The 14,828-nt window shown below is 36.5% G+C and overlaps 1 protein-coding gene across 1 annotated transcript in view; it reads left to right on the top strand.

Annotated features, from left to right (window-relative positions):
• The window catches only part of LOC103604232 (guanine nucleotide exchange factor VAV3-like), a 71,322-nt gene that overhangs the window by 28,835 nt on the left and 27,659 nt on the right, over positions 1 to 14,828 (top strand). Inside the window, exons 3-5 of the mRNA XM_008588799.1 lie at positions 339 to 373; positions 8,794 to 8,910; positions 9,486 to 9,573. Coding sequence (XP_008587021.1) covers positions 339 to 373; positions 8,794 to 8,910; positions 9,486 to 9,573 — 240 coding nt within the window. The remainder of the gene's footprint in view (positions 1 to 338; positions 374 to 8,793; positions 8,911 to 9,485; positions 9,574 to 14,828) is intronic.

Below are 14,828 nucleotides of genomic sequence, written 5' to 3'. Positions count from 1 at the left end.
GTTTTCTTAATAATGTTTTTATTTTAATTTTCTGTGATAGGATTAAATTGCTTTGATAACAAATATTGAAAGTATCTAATTCATATTTTCCTGCTATCTCTCCCCCTGGAAGTACAGTGGCAGAAAAATGAATGAAAGAATGAATGAAAGTGAAATGAATTATTTTCTACTTATCTGACATATACTATGATTCACTCTGTATAAAATTGCCAATGGATAGTTTCAGGACTGTGCTACTTAGGGTTTTATAGAGCTGAGTCAGCTGAACTGAATTAGTGATTGATTTCTAAAAGCTTCCCTTAAGTAAACTTAATCTATTTTGCCTTTTTATATTCTAGGTCCCTAAACCAGTAGATTATTCTTGCCAGCCCTGGTAAGTATTAAAAATGTTTATGTGGCTAAGTTGAAATACCATACCCTTAGCTCCAGGATGCGTTAAACGTGGGGCTAGTAAACCATGTTCCACTTCCATTTGTCCTGGCTAAAGGTGCTTTCAGATGTAACAAAACACCGTAATGAATTCATATATTGCTAGCCTTTCCATATCTTTATCAGAGAGCACTGTGTGTGTGTGTGTGTGTATGTATTCATGTATGAACACACTTGACTGTAAATTAAAAGTTTATAACAGCCACAGAAAGGAATGGGACATTGGCAAATGTGTATCTTATATTTTAGAAAGTAGATATCATGAAGCCAAGAGAAAAAATAAATAGGATTCAATGATCTGAAACTAAAACTTAGCTCAAAAAGGACAGTAGATTCTAAAAATACAATTTACAACATGTGATATGGGAGTTTGGGGTCTAGAAGGAACACACTTACTGCTTGGAGGCACACAGGGTCATTAACAGACCCAAGGAAGTTAAGTGGACAGTGATTATTATTTTCCAATATCTTCAACTGTAAAAAATATATTAGGAATCCAGAATAGTTAACGATCATCATATCATAACAACTTATATACTGAGTCCTTACTGTGTGCTTGGTACTTTACACATCTTATTTCATTTTGTTTTTTCAACATTTGTCTAAGGGAGTTTTTTTTTTTTTTTTTTATGGGTGAAGAGACAAAGGTTAAGGCCATGCGACTAGTAAGTTGTAGAGCCAGGAGTCCAAGTTATGCCATCTGTACCTTGCTATTTGGGCCCTTAAAATATAAAACATGGGCATGGTACTCAGTTATATTTGTTTCCCTGAACTTTGTGTTTGACTCCTTTTAAAGTGACTGAATCAATTTTTATTTTCTTGATATTGAAGTATATGCATACAAATGAGAGATCAGGATACTTTTATAAGTGAGATATTCTGAGAGTATGTAGTACTACTTTGGTTTGCAAGTGCAGATACCACCTGAGTGGTCTGATATTTTTTTTACATATTCTGATTATTTTCTATTCTATAACCAAAGTGTGGACAATGCCAGGTTACTTTTCAGTGTGTAGGAATCCATTGCCCAGGGTGGTGTGCTTCTCCTGCTCAGACCCTCTTGCTGTCCCTCCACAGTCAGTCACTTCTGCCTTCTGTCATCATTACCTGTCCTCTCTGATGTCCCTCTCTGGGCCTCTGCACTGAGCTTGCTGAAGAAATTATAGCAGGTTTGTGATAAAACTGGGAATCTTTGCATTATTTTTACCTGGTTTAAGACAAATTTGAGGTTTTATTTTCTGTGGAATTTAAAACTATAATGCTGCCAGGAATTAAATTTGGGGATAGACAATCATACTGGAAAACATTAGAAACTGGTAGGAATCATGAAAGTACAATGATCAGGTTCTTTCCTTCTCTTTTCTTTTACCATTTTTCATGTAACTAGTCATTATAGTTGCAGGGGTGATGATTTTAGAAATAAGTAATAGTGCCACAAACTACATAGGTTTTATGAAATAAACCAGTCAGCTACCTGGAAATCATTCAGGGCACAAGAGTGTAGCTTTTGTACCCTTTGTTTTAAAATGCATCCTTGCCAATGTGTAAATTTCTATTGGAAATATGAACAGTTAGAATAGTATTATTCCTAAAGATAAAAAAAAATCAAGATGTTCAGACAAAGAAAGAGCTTAGGAAAGAGGAAGAAATAAAGGTATTTTATTTTAGAATTTTAAAATTACTTTTTTTTTCTTAAGCAACCTGGACAATTTATTCAAACTAAGTAGGCAGTTTCATGCGAAATGTCTTCTGCTAGGGAACAAAATGACCAACTGCACCAGAAAATGGAATCTTCAATTTTAGAACTACTAAACCCTTTAGAGAAAATTACTCTGAATGATGGCATGGTTGTTCTCAAGTTACTGAGAAGTTAAATATCACCAACTATATTATCTGTTCATTATTTCCACATTTAAAAGTAAGATGTTCCCATAGAGTAAATTTTGTCTCTTACTTAGGCTGTTAAATAAAATAGAAAATCAAGACGATAATTTTTAATAATCTATGTTTGGGAGTGTCAAAAGGTAGGGATAAGGTATGGGACAGAAAACTGGGGAAATGTCTAAAAATCTGCATGTAGAACAGGAGATAAATGCCTAGTTTTCTACCCCACCCTCCTAGTAGTTGGTCAACTTTCCTTCTCCTAGTCTGGTAGGGGACACTGGAGTTAGAAGGTATATTATGTAAAAAAATTGAACCATATGGGGCCTATACTTGGTTGGTCAACTTTCCTTCTCCTAGTCTGGTAGGGGACACTGGAGTTAGAAGGTATATTATGTTAAAAAAAATGAACCATATGGGGTCTATACTTAGAAAGACCAGGGCTAGCAGAGGTTGGGGAGATGCCATACTAACAACAGAGGGGTTAAGTTAAGGAAAGTCTCTATACCGAGTGATGATCCCCAGTTCCTTTGGATAGCCCAGTTCCAGAACTGTGGCAGTTGAGTCACACATATACCACCCTGTCCTTGTATCCAGACAGGAATTTTGAAGATTTTTCTCTAAAGAAACTGAATGGACTTGGAGCAAAAATTCCCAAATCCTAATGTTTGGGTGTTACCCAGCCCAGTTATCAGGTTCTTGTCAAATGCTCAGGCTATTGCCCAATGGGCCTCCCTGGGTCCCCACATACACAGAGCTTCCAATCAGTTCTTGGGTGCCTCCCTCTGAAATATGAACAAACAGCAAAGGGTAGCCAGGCATTTGAGGAAAACATTGTACTACAGAACAAATAAAATAAATGGAAAAAAAAAACTTGAAGAAAATAGACATTAGAGTGAGCAGAAGAATTTTTTTGTAAAAATAAAAAAAAAAACCTTTTTATTTACACCTTAAAAATGTAAAGAAAACATCACATCAATCACTAATCATCAAAACTACATTGAGGTATCATCTCACCCCAGTCAGACCAGCTATTATCAAAAAACCAAATAATCCAATTAAAAAACGGGCAAAGGATCTGAATAGACATTTCTCAAAAGAAGACATACAAATACATATGAAGCCAATAAGTATATGAAAAAATGCTCAGCATCACTCAGCATCAGGGAAATGCAAATCAAAACCACACTGAGATATTATCTCACCACAGTTAGACTGGCTATTATCAAAAAGACGGAGAATAACAAATTCTGGCAAGGATGTGGAGAAAAGGGAACACTCCTACACTGTTGGTGGGACTGGAATTTAGTGCAGCTTTAATGGAAAACAGTATGGAGGTTTCTCAAACAACTACAGGTAGAACTGCCATATGACCCAGCAATCTCATTGCTGGGTATATACCCAAAGGAATGGAAATCATAATGTCAGAGGAATACCTGCACCCCCATGTTTATTGCAACTCTATTTACAATAGCCAAGTTATGGAACCAACCTGAATGTCCATTGACGGATGACTGGATAAAGAAAATGTGGTATATGTACACAGTGGAATACTACTCAGCCATAAAAAAGAATGAAACTCTGTCATTTGCAGCAGCATGTATGAGCTTGGAAAACATTATGTTAAGTGAAATAAGCCAGGCACAGAAAGAGACATACTATATGTTCTTGTTCAAAGTGGGAGCTAAAAAGTAAATAAACAAACAAACAATAATAATAATAAATTGAACCTTCAGAAAGAGAGAGCAGAACTGTGGTTGCTAGAGGCTTAGAAGGGTGGGGAGGGGAAGAGTGAGAGGTTGGTTGGTTAATTGACACAAAACAGCTAAATAGGAAAAAATAAGTTCTATCGTTGTACAGTCTAGCTAGGCATCTATAATTAACAGTGATCTGCCTGTTAACAAATGGCTAGAGAAAAGGAGATGGAATGTCCTCATCACAAAGAAATGATTAAGTTTTGTAATGATGAATATGCTAATTACCCTGATTTCATCATTACACATTGTATACGTGTATTGGTAGTCAACTCTGGACCCCACAAATATGTGTAATCAATAAAATTCTTTCCATTAAAAATTTGAAACAAAATAAATTTGTTTCAATTAAAAAAACAAAAAAGAAATAATACAAAATTTTCTCAGAAATGAAGGACATGTGGCTCCAAGTTGAAAATGCTACCGAAAGCCCAGGCAATATGAGAAAGGACATTATCATGAAATTTTACAGTATAGAGAATTCAGAAAGAATCTGAAAGTTTCCCAGGAAGAAAGTCATATGCAAAGAATCAAATCAGAATGACCTTGAAGAGAAGTAAGAAGACAGTGAAACAGTACATTACTATTTGAGAGGCAAAATAATTTCTCAGCTAGAATTCTGTACTCAGCCAAAGTCCAAATTAAGTGTTTGTTAAATAAATGTTTTCCTGGATGTGGTCCTTCAGAGTCCGACATCTCATGTATGCATCTACAGGAAGCTGAAGGGTGAGCTAGTGAACCAAGGAGGAGGGAGATACAGCATCCAGTAAAGGGGAGCAAAGGGAAGTCCCAGGACTACAATAATTCTGTGGACTTAGACCACGAGCAGTGTCAGTTAGACCAAGAAAGAGAAGGGCTCAGAAGAAATAGCTCCACAGAAAAAAATCAACAGGGAGGTTACGTGGTATTGAAAAATGTATTACTGAGGGGTTTACTTTGAGAATTTGGAAAGATTTTGTGATAGAGACAAAGAAGCTTGAGCAAACAACAACTTAAGCAATTATTTTTTGGAGGTCAGATATTCTTTGAATGTGACATCATACTTTAATATAATCAAACATTAAACATGTTTAAATTTCCCCAATTCTCTCCCCCCCCCTTCTTTCTTTCTTACAATTGATTTGTTTACATCAGGATCCAAACAAGTTCTACTTGTTGTCTTGGTTGCTATGTCAGAGGTCTCTTAAGTTTCTTTTAATCTATTGGTTCCCCCTTCATCTAATATCTTTCCCTTTACCCCATAAAATTTCCCAAGGTCTGGATTTGCTGGCTCCATCCCAGTAGTGTTATTTAACATGTTCTGTCATCCCCTGCATCTCCTGAGGATTGGTTGCTGGATCTTACTCAGGTTAGATTTGGCTTCAGAGGTATATGTTCTTACTGCAGGAGACCCATCATGTCTGTTTGTCAGTAATGTTAGCAGTCATTGCTGATCATTTGCTACATCCATTATTTCAGTGGGTGTTTGCAAAATACCGTATTCTAATTATTTTATTCCCTTTTTATGTACTAGCTGGGATACTTCAAAAGATATAAGTGTTCCCTTCTCAGCTAATTATGGTTACCCTGAAGCACAATTCATAGAGGAAAGATAGGATATATGCTTGACTCTTCCGTTTTACTTCCTATTTTTAGAAGAATGAATTGTTTCCCTGTCATCTTCCAAAGTGACTAAGAATTTACCTGCTTTTGTTTCATTGTCATTATGGTTTTTTGTGGTGGCAAAATTTAGTTTATTTCTCTCTTTCATTTGCATTTTTGTTCTATCAGTGGGTTTTGTTCTTTCTTACGTATTTGTGATAGTGATTATAATTTTTTGAATTCTGATACAGGACTCCCTTGTGGATTTCTTGCAGGGCTGGTCATGCAGTGTGAACTCCCACAGCTTTTGTTTGTCTGGAAAGTACACTATTTCTCCTTCATTTCTGAAGGATAGCCTTGCTGGGCATAGTATTCTTGGCTGGCAGTTTTTTTCTTTTAGTATTTTGAAAATACATTTCATACCATTTTCTTCTGGCCTGTAGAGTTTCTGTTGAGAAGTCTACTGTTTGTCTGATAGGGCCTCCCTTATAGGTGATTTGATGCTTTTCTCTTGTTTCTTTTAAGATTCTCGCATTGTCTTTGAGCTTTGCCAGCTTGACTATAGTATAACCTCTTGTCTTGGAGAGAATCTTTTTGGGTCGAATCTGTTTGGGGATCTTTGAGTCTCCTGGATCTGAAGGTCCATGTCTCTCCCTATTCCTAGGAAGTTTTCCATTATTATTTCATTGAATGGGTTTTCCATGCCTTTTCTTTTCTCCTCCCCTTCTGGAATACCCATGACTTGAATGTTTGTGCATTTAAGGTTGTCTTCTAACTCTCTTAGATTTTCTTCATTTTTTTAAAAAAATTCTTTTTCCTTTTGTTTTTGTCTGCCTGGGTTATTTCAAAAATACTATCTTCAAGATCAAAAATTCTTTCTTCTGCTTGTTCTAGCCTGTTGCTTAAGCTCTCAGTTGTGTTTTTTATTTTGTTGAGTTAATCTTTCAGTTTCAAGAGTTCTGCTACATTCTTTTGTTCGAGTCTGCTGCTTAAGTGATCACTTGTGTTTTTTATTTCATTGAGTGAATCTTTCAGATCCATGAGTTCTGCTCCATTCTTTTTTAGGGTATTAATCTATTTGTAAAAATCTCCTTCATATCCCGGGTTCCCCCCCCCCCCATTTCATTATGTTGTCTGAGTCTTTTCTTATCTCATTGAGTTTCCTTAAGATTGTTGCTCATAATTCCTTTTCAGTCATTTCAAGGGTGTCCTGCCCTATAGGGTCTGGTATATGAGAATTACTGTATTCTTTTGGTGGTGTCATATTTTCTTGGGATTTTATATTTCTAGTATCGCCACGTTGATGTCTGGTCATCAGGTAGAGCAGTTGCTTCTTCTATTACTCTAGAGTGGCTTTGAGGGGAGAGACTTCTTTTTTTTCCAGTCTCCACTGGTGGCTGTCCTTGTGTCAATGCAGTCAAATGTCTGGTAGGCTGCCTGCACAGTGGCTGTGGCTACTGCCGTGGCAGTGAGTTGTTTTTATGGCAACTGTGGTGGTGGCTGTGGTGGGCCATCCACACAGAAGTGGTATTTTCAGCGTCGTCCTTGCCTTCTGGGTGGACAGTGCTGCCCTTGGCTCCTGCCTGGGATCCTAGGCTTGCTCCGTGCCTGCTTCCATGCTGTGGGGGCTGCCTTTGGCTCCTGCATAGGACTCTTGGCATGCTCTTTGCCTCCAGAGTATAGTCTTTGAGACGTTTTGAAGATCAAAAGGAGCTTGATGAATTCCTGGTCCTGAATTTCTTGATGAAGGGTAGAGACTAATGATGAAGGGGGTTGTAAGAGATAATGTTGAAGCAGTAGGCATAAGTCAGATCATACTAGGTCCTAACAGTTTATGGGTTGTCACAACTGTTCTTCTTCTTCTTTTTTTTTTTTTTTTGTCTTTTGTCTTTTTCCGTGTCCGGCAATGGATTGCAACCCTCAGTGTTGCCCCCGTACCGGACCGGGGACCGGCAATGGGATCACAACCCTCGGTGCTGCTCCCGCGCCTCGCTCAGCCAGTGAGCGGGAACCGGTCTGTATGTGGGATCCGAACCCTCGGGCGGGAGCGCCGCCGCGCTTCCCAAGCGGCGCACCTATCCAGTGTGCCACCGGGCCGGCCCTCACAACTGTTCTTCTAACTCAGGGTATCTTCTGCATAAAATGCCCTTAGCTCCTCTTTTATACTTGATGGAAACTTAACATGCTTTCCCTCAACAAACTTGTTGAATGCCTACTACATGCATTTTAAATATTTAGTATAGATTAGAGGTGGATATTTATACTGAGTTACATGAGTCTGTATGTGAATTAGAGAATTTTCTGAAATATTAATTTATGAATAGCTTTGAAAGAGAGCCAACCTAAAAGTAAAATTTTTTCCTTTAACTTCTGTTGTCCAAAATCTCTGATGTATTTTGCCAATAAATATTACACCTATATTTGAGGTGAAGTGTCATTAAAGAACATTTTAACATTGTACTTGGGCATCTTATTATATTTATTATTATGGAGTTTGGGTACACTTAAGGCCAACATAATCTAGGAAGAATTGAATTCTGGCTTTGAAAAAGTACATTTTAAAAGTAAATTTTATTAACACTAATTTCTTAAGGAAATTGGTTATCAAAATTGTGGACTATAAGAATCTTATATGCCCCAAATTATTATTTTAAAACATTTTAAATTGTTACTAGAATTTTCTTAAAATAATGCTCGAATGAGATTTCACATTGTAGTATACATGGAAACAGTGAAGTGTGTGTGTGTGTGTGTGTGTGTGTGTGTGTGTGTGTCTGTCTGTCTTATGCAGAGCAGTCCCTTCCTACTAGTCTCTTTCCTTCTTGTCCCTAAACTCCCCACAACTGTCTTTTTAACCCATTACCTACCAACTCCTCTCTTTGTCCTGTTTATTTATTTAATACATATTTACTGGGTGCTTACTGTATATTAAGCACTATTCACTTTGCTGTTGTTAACTTTGTAGAGCATTGTGTTTGGATGTATTAAAGGACTTTTCTGAGTTTTTTTCTTAAGCAACGTAATTAGTATAGGAGTGAAAACATCTCATATCTGCCACCAAATTAAAATCCTGACAGGTATTTATTTTTAGCCTCTGTTCTCTTTCAGGTACATTATCCAAATTTTCTGTGTCATTGTTTTCTTACAGGTATGCTGGAGCAATGGAAAGATTGCAGGCAGAGACTGAACTTATTAATAGGGTAAATAGTACTTACCTTGTGAGGCACAGGACCAAAGAGTCAGGAGAATATGCAATTAGCATTAAGTAAGTAGGACAAGCACTTTTACAGAAATAGATTTCCTGCTTTCATAATTGCATAGACCATCTGACATGTATAACACTGAAGTTGAAAACGAAGGTTCTAAATGCAGCAGAAATAATGCATCTATCCAGACAGTTCATTAATACTAGAAAATATCTGTTACAAAAACAGTAATAAGTGTTACAGCCTGCTAATTGGCATATTAGATTTCTTTCATAACACTGTATTTTAGTAATTTGATGTGTCATTTGATGTGTGTATATTTCTAGTAGATTCTGAGAGTATAAATAACTAGATTTTGTTTTGTTTTTTCTACATCCTCAAAATGACTTACTAAATAAATTGAGCATAATGTTTAGTCAAATCCAACGCCTCCCTCACTTCAAGTATTGGTTGTATCTTCAACCAATCTAGTAAATATATTTTGTTAATTAGCTGTCACCAATGTATTGGCATAGGTATATATTTTGTCTTCAGAATTAATTCCTATAATGTTATTGGGGCATGCCCTCTGGTGATTATTGACTTCTCCTGATTAAAAACACATTTATATTCATAAGTTATTCATTGCCCACAGGTACAATAATGAAGCAAAGCACATCAAGATTTTAACAAGAGATGGTTTTTTTCACATTGCAGAAAATAGAAAATTTAAAAGTTTAATGGTAAGCATTGATTATTTCTTTTCAATCTGCAGTCCCTATTTTTCTGTTAGAAAGGTCAGTTTAAATCTATAGTTTCTTTGAAATTTTACTCACTAAAAACTTATTTAAAGTGAATTGTACTATAATTTTGCAGCAAAATCCTGAAAATTCGAATTTTAACAAATCTGGTTAAGTTTTATATTGCTCAAATCATATTTTTCATTGTAAACTAAGTTTGCAATTTAGAGCAATGACTTTTAGAGCAATGACAAATTCAAATGTAAGTAAAATTAATGTCTAATAATTTATGTGAGTTTTGGCTTGTGTTTGACACACAAATTTTTAATATGCCTTTCTTAACTCTTCTTTGTTCCTTTCCTCTATCTCCTCATTCATGCAAAGGAAGGTATTTTAAATTATAATACAAAAAGTTGTAATTAGTAAAATACCTCTCATGTTTAGATTCATTTCATACAAAATGCAATATAAAGTCAAATTGAAAAGCTTTTTGTATTTTTTACTATTTTAAATTATCTGGGTTATGGTTCTCATTCATTACCTTAGACAATTAAGCATTAACAGGGTAACATTTTTACCATACAACAATTGATATTTCTTAAGAATTTTATATTTAAATGTCAAGTTGCTTCACATGAACAAAGATTATTTAATTCCCACTCTATAAAAAATTACAAATTATTAATAATATAGTGTAAATTATTAAGAATGTAGGGTATCTCTCATATATGTTTATGTCCTTGTATATGCATTGCTAACAGTAAAGAAAAAGTTCATATTTCCTTAAAATTGGTCTCAAGTTCGTTTCTCAAGTTTGGCAGTGTCTTGAGATAATGATGAATCTGGATATAGAACATAAGATGCATTTGTAGCTGCTAACTACTCTGAGTAATGTTGGGAAGGACCACTCATTGATTGAGCCATCAGTCAAGTGATACATACTGCATCCTTCCGGAGAACATCTCAAAGCACTTTGCAGATGTTAACAATCAAAGTTAAAACTGAGTGTAAGAGAGCCTTTCTTACAAAATAGGCCAGCTTTAATGACTTATCTAAAAATGTAGAACTGCTTCAAGACAGGGATCAGTGTTTTAAAGAAATCAAAGTGTCTTGAGTTGACAGAAAAATAAGAGCCTTTCTTACAAAATAGGCCAGCTTTAATGACTTATCTAAAAATGTAGAACTGCTTCACGACAGGGATCAGTGTTTTAAAGAAATCAAAGTGTCTTGAGTTGACAGAAAAATAAGAAAACATCTGTGGACATAAATATCACATTCCTAGTTCCAAAGCTAAGGATGGTCAGCAAGGTCATTTCCTAGAAAACGTAAATTCTGTCAAATTGGTTACCAAGATCCAGGCATCCTCCCTGCTGGAAGGGACTTACATTCTGTTGGAATAAGTAGGCTGTGCACAGAGAACTAGACCAGAGGAGGTTCTTCATATGATGAAAACCTAGGAGGGAGGTGGCAAGTGGATGTACAAGTAATGAATGACATACGCAGCTGAGACATGATGAAAACATGCACAGGGGCTGTCCACATCTCTGCAAGACACACCAGCTTGAGCTTTCACCTGCAGAACTTACTTGGTTGGTAACGAGGCTCCTCCACAGTATTATAGTTAATATGAGACTTTAAAAAAAATGCTGCAGGGCCAAAGATGACTGCCAGTGTTGCAGACTTTGAAAGTAGCAAAAGGAACTCCCATCAGAAGACACAAAGAGGATGAAAGGAATAGTCACTGGAAAGGGCCAATCAATTCAACTTTGTGTCACCTGGGCTCAGCTCAAAGAAGTTCTTCAGCAGCTAAGGTTAGATATGAAAAGCCAGTAATACTGCAGTGATCTGGATTAGTAGACATAGATCCTTGAGTTCCTATCTGCATGTAAAGCTATGATTCTAGTAAAAACACAGAGACCCAGAATTCAGATAATTTGTACCAGAGAGCAGTAAAAGTTTCTGTAGTGATGTTCTGGAAAGGTAATTAAAAGTACTTGTCACAGGACTAAAATAAGCTACCCTTGCATGGTATGTGTAAAGTCTCAGAAATGCTCACTATTAGAAAGACATGCATGGTTTTTTCCTCCAAAAGATAGGGGGGTCTTTTGTGAAGAAGCAGCTACACAGCGGAATAAAGGGAAGGGACTGAGAATCAACAGCAAATCTACAATGAAACTAGAAAACATTAGCAAAAGGATGTACTTATGAAAGGAAAGAAGGACACAAATCCGAAAAACCTCAATATCAGAAAAGTGCTTTTGTCAGGTTTAGCAACTAACTGTAAAAATCGCCGGAGAGGCAGCTGAACTAGTCTGGAGCTGCCCCTCCTTTCTGTTTCTGTTCATTTGTTGAGCAAATTTACATTGAGTCCTTACTATGTGAAATCACTGTGTTTCTGGAGAATTCAAAAAGGACTCAACTGCTCTAAAAAGCTTATAAATTAGTAAATCCATCTGTACCAAGAAGCTCGCAATAGAGCAGTCCTTCGAACCTAAGCTGGGAAATGCCACGTGGATACTTGGTCAGAAGGAACAGCCCATGCTTCAGTAAACAGCCACTTGGGCAGGAGATAGAAGGTTAATAGGTATCTGGGCTTCTCAAAATCAGGATCAGACAACCTCAAGGAGTTACCTTTTATCATGTTGGTGTCAAATAACACAGTTCCCATTGTAAGTAGTGGTCTGTGGATTTGTTTTTTAAGAATGGTCCTGTATCCTCCTATCACTGAAGTTAAAGTTACATTCTTCTACCTGTGAAATGCAATAGGGTCTGGAAAGAATGTAAAACTCAAGCAAACTCCAGACTTTGTTTTATTTTATTTTTTTTTAAAGGAAGATATATGTTTATTTTATTTTACTTTAACATATACCTGTGCATATTTGTAGGGTACAGTGTGTTGTTTCCATACATGCATATACTGCACAATGATTCATTTAGGGTAGAAAGCATAGTTTTAAGTGAGCCAGTTTCTCTAAGAGAAGATTGGCCTTAGGTGGTTATGACCTAACCTTTTCCTCTTGGGTTTCAGTAACTTGGGAATTCAGAATCTTTGTTTTTCTTAGTCATTAAATTCAAATCCTCAGTGAATTTCTGTATTCAGATTACGAGGCATTAATTTTGTTCTAATTTTCATGTATGCCAGACAGTCCATGTCCGAATGCTGTTTATAACCCATCTCCATTGCCTGTTTCCTTGGTAATTGCAATAACTGGCTCTCACTCGTTATTTTTCAGGGACTCGAGAATTGTTGACACTACTGTGTCAGTGTGAGATAAGGAGAGCTTAGCGATTTCTTTTGTTTAGAGTTTTCTTATTTACTTGTTGTACCTGAAGGTCAATGACTGCTAAAGCAGGGGTGGATTAAACTAAAATACAGAAGGCATAAAGGCATAAATTGGAAAAGAACGATGGTGGCACTATTTAATTCTACCCAGTTAGAAACATGGAGGAAGATTTACCCTCCTAACACTGTACAAGTGGAACTAAAATATATCCCCTGCTTGGTGAAGTGATAAAGAGCATTTTGCAGTTTACTAAGCTGCATGACCCTAGGCCTTGAAACAGTCATTTTGTTCTTCTGTAAAATTTGGGCGTGGGTATTAAATGATCACCAAATCCCTTTCGAGTGTGATAGTTCTATGGTTTCTAGCCAACTTCACATAAACTTGAATTCATAGGAATTCATAAAAAAATTTATATAGTTCCTTGAAACAGTCATTTTGTTCTTCTGTAAAATTTGGGCGTGGGTATTAAATGATCACCAAATCTCTTTTGAGTGTGATAGTTCTATGGTTTCTAGCCAACTTCACATAAACTTGAATTCATAGGAATTCATAAAAAAAATTATATAATTCATTATTACCTATAATGAAATTACATTGAAGTTCAAAGCTATTAGCTTATAATTCCTTTCTGGTTTATTTCCACATTGCTAAAGAAAATAATAAATTTTACTCAATTTAAGTAACAAGACTAAGGGAGCAACTCTTTGGTATCAGCAACGTAATATATACACGTATAGTCTTCCAGAGACCTTACAAAATTTTACTTTGTATTTCTTTTAAAAATTAGAGAGCAGTATGATCACTAAGTAGAATTTAATTCCAGACCTTGCCTTTGCAAAAACCATGTTAAAAATCACCACAAAACAAATGCCATACTCTGATCACTGTAAGCCATTTTGAGGATACAAACTTCTAGCTGGTGTTTTGTTCCTTTTTCTCCTTGTTTTTAAAGGTTGTTCAGATTCTGAATTCCTTTGCTTCATCAAGGACCCCTATTGTCTGGGCTGAAGGAAGGAAGGAAGGAAAGAAGGAAGGAAGGGAGGGAGGGAGGAAGGGAGGGAGGGAGGGGGGGGGGAAATTATATACCTATCTATCTATATACAAGTTATAGGTATAATGTAAGACCCTAGCATTTTAAGTCTAAGACACTTGGCAAATATTCCTTCCCTTTTGCCTCCCTTTTTCGTATTACATTTGCTAATACTATGACGTAGTTAAGAGCGCCAACTCTGGAGACAGACACTGGCTTATCATAAGAGCTGGCACAAGTAGGTCAGTCTCACTGAGAGTTGCACAGCAATTGGGATAAGGCCCGTCTCATAAGGTTCTCAAGTGAAGATTATGAGAAACTATGTGAAGGGCCTGGCACATGGGGTAATGGTAGCTGTTATGAGTATTCAGGCGCTTTACATATTCTTTATTATAGTCTGTGAAATGGTGTATCGTCCCCATTTTACAGGTGCAATGCTCAGTCAAGGCCAGGCCATGCTGCCTTTTAGTTTATGAAGGTGATCGTCCCTTTATCACCTTTATGTCTGTTTCCAGCCTGGCTGTTCTAGCTAAAATGATCTTTCTCCTGTTCCTGGCTGTTGAAATTTTACCTGTTCTTCAATTTCAGCCCAGTTACCTCCATCATGAAACCTTCACTTGTCCTCCCCATTGGACACACAAAACAAAGTTCTCTCTCATGCCTCTGAACTCCCTTAAATCTTCACTTTCCCTTTTAGATGAGAACTTTTAGAGGGAAGCCTTATCTTCATAATCTTTGTGACCCCGAAACCCCCAGGACAATGCATTCAACAACTCATTCCAGTTAGGTCATAAATAATAAATACATCATTGATGATTCTCTTTGTCTTCTTTTGTGTGAGTTTTGGCCCAACTGATTTGTTTTCAGTACTTCGTTTTGAGTATTGAGTCGATGACAGTGTGGTTTTTTAGAAGAAATAGTTGCTTTTCCATTGTTTTTTTTTT

The sequence above is a fragment of the Galeopterus variegatus genome, unplaced genomic scaffold (genome assembly GCF_000696425.1).
Source record: "Galeopterus variegatus unplaced genomic scaffold, G_variegatus-3.0.2 Scaffold5040, whole genome shotgun sequence".
NCBI lineage: Eukaryota > Metazoa > Chordata > Mammalia > Dermoptera > Cynocephalidae > Galeopterus > Galeopterus variegatus.
The sequence above is the reverse complement of the archived record's forward strand: the minus strand, read 5'-3'. Positions and strand labels throughout refer to the sequence as shown.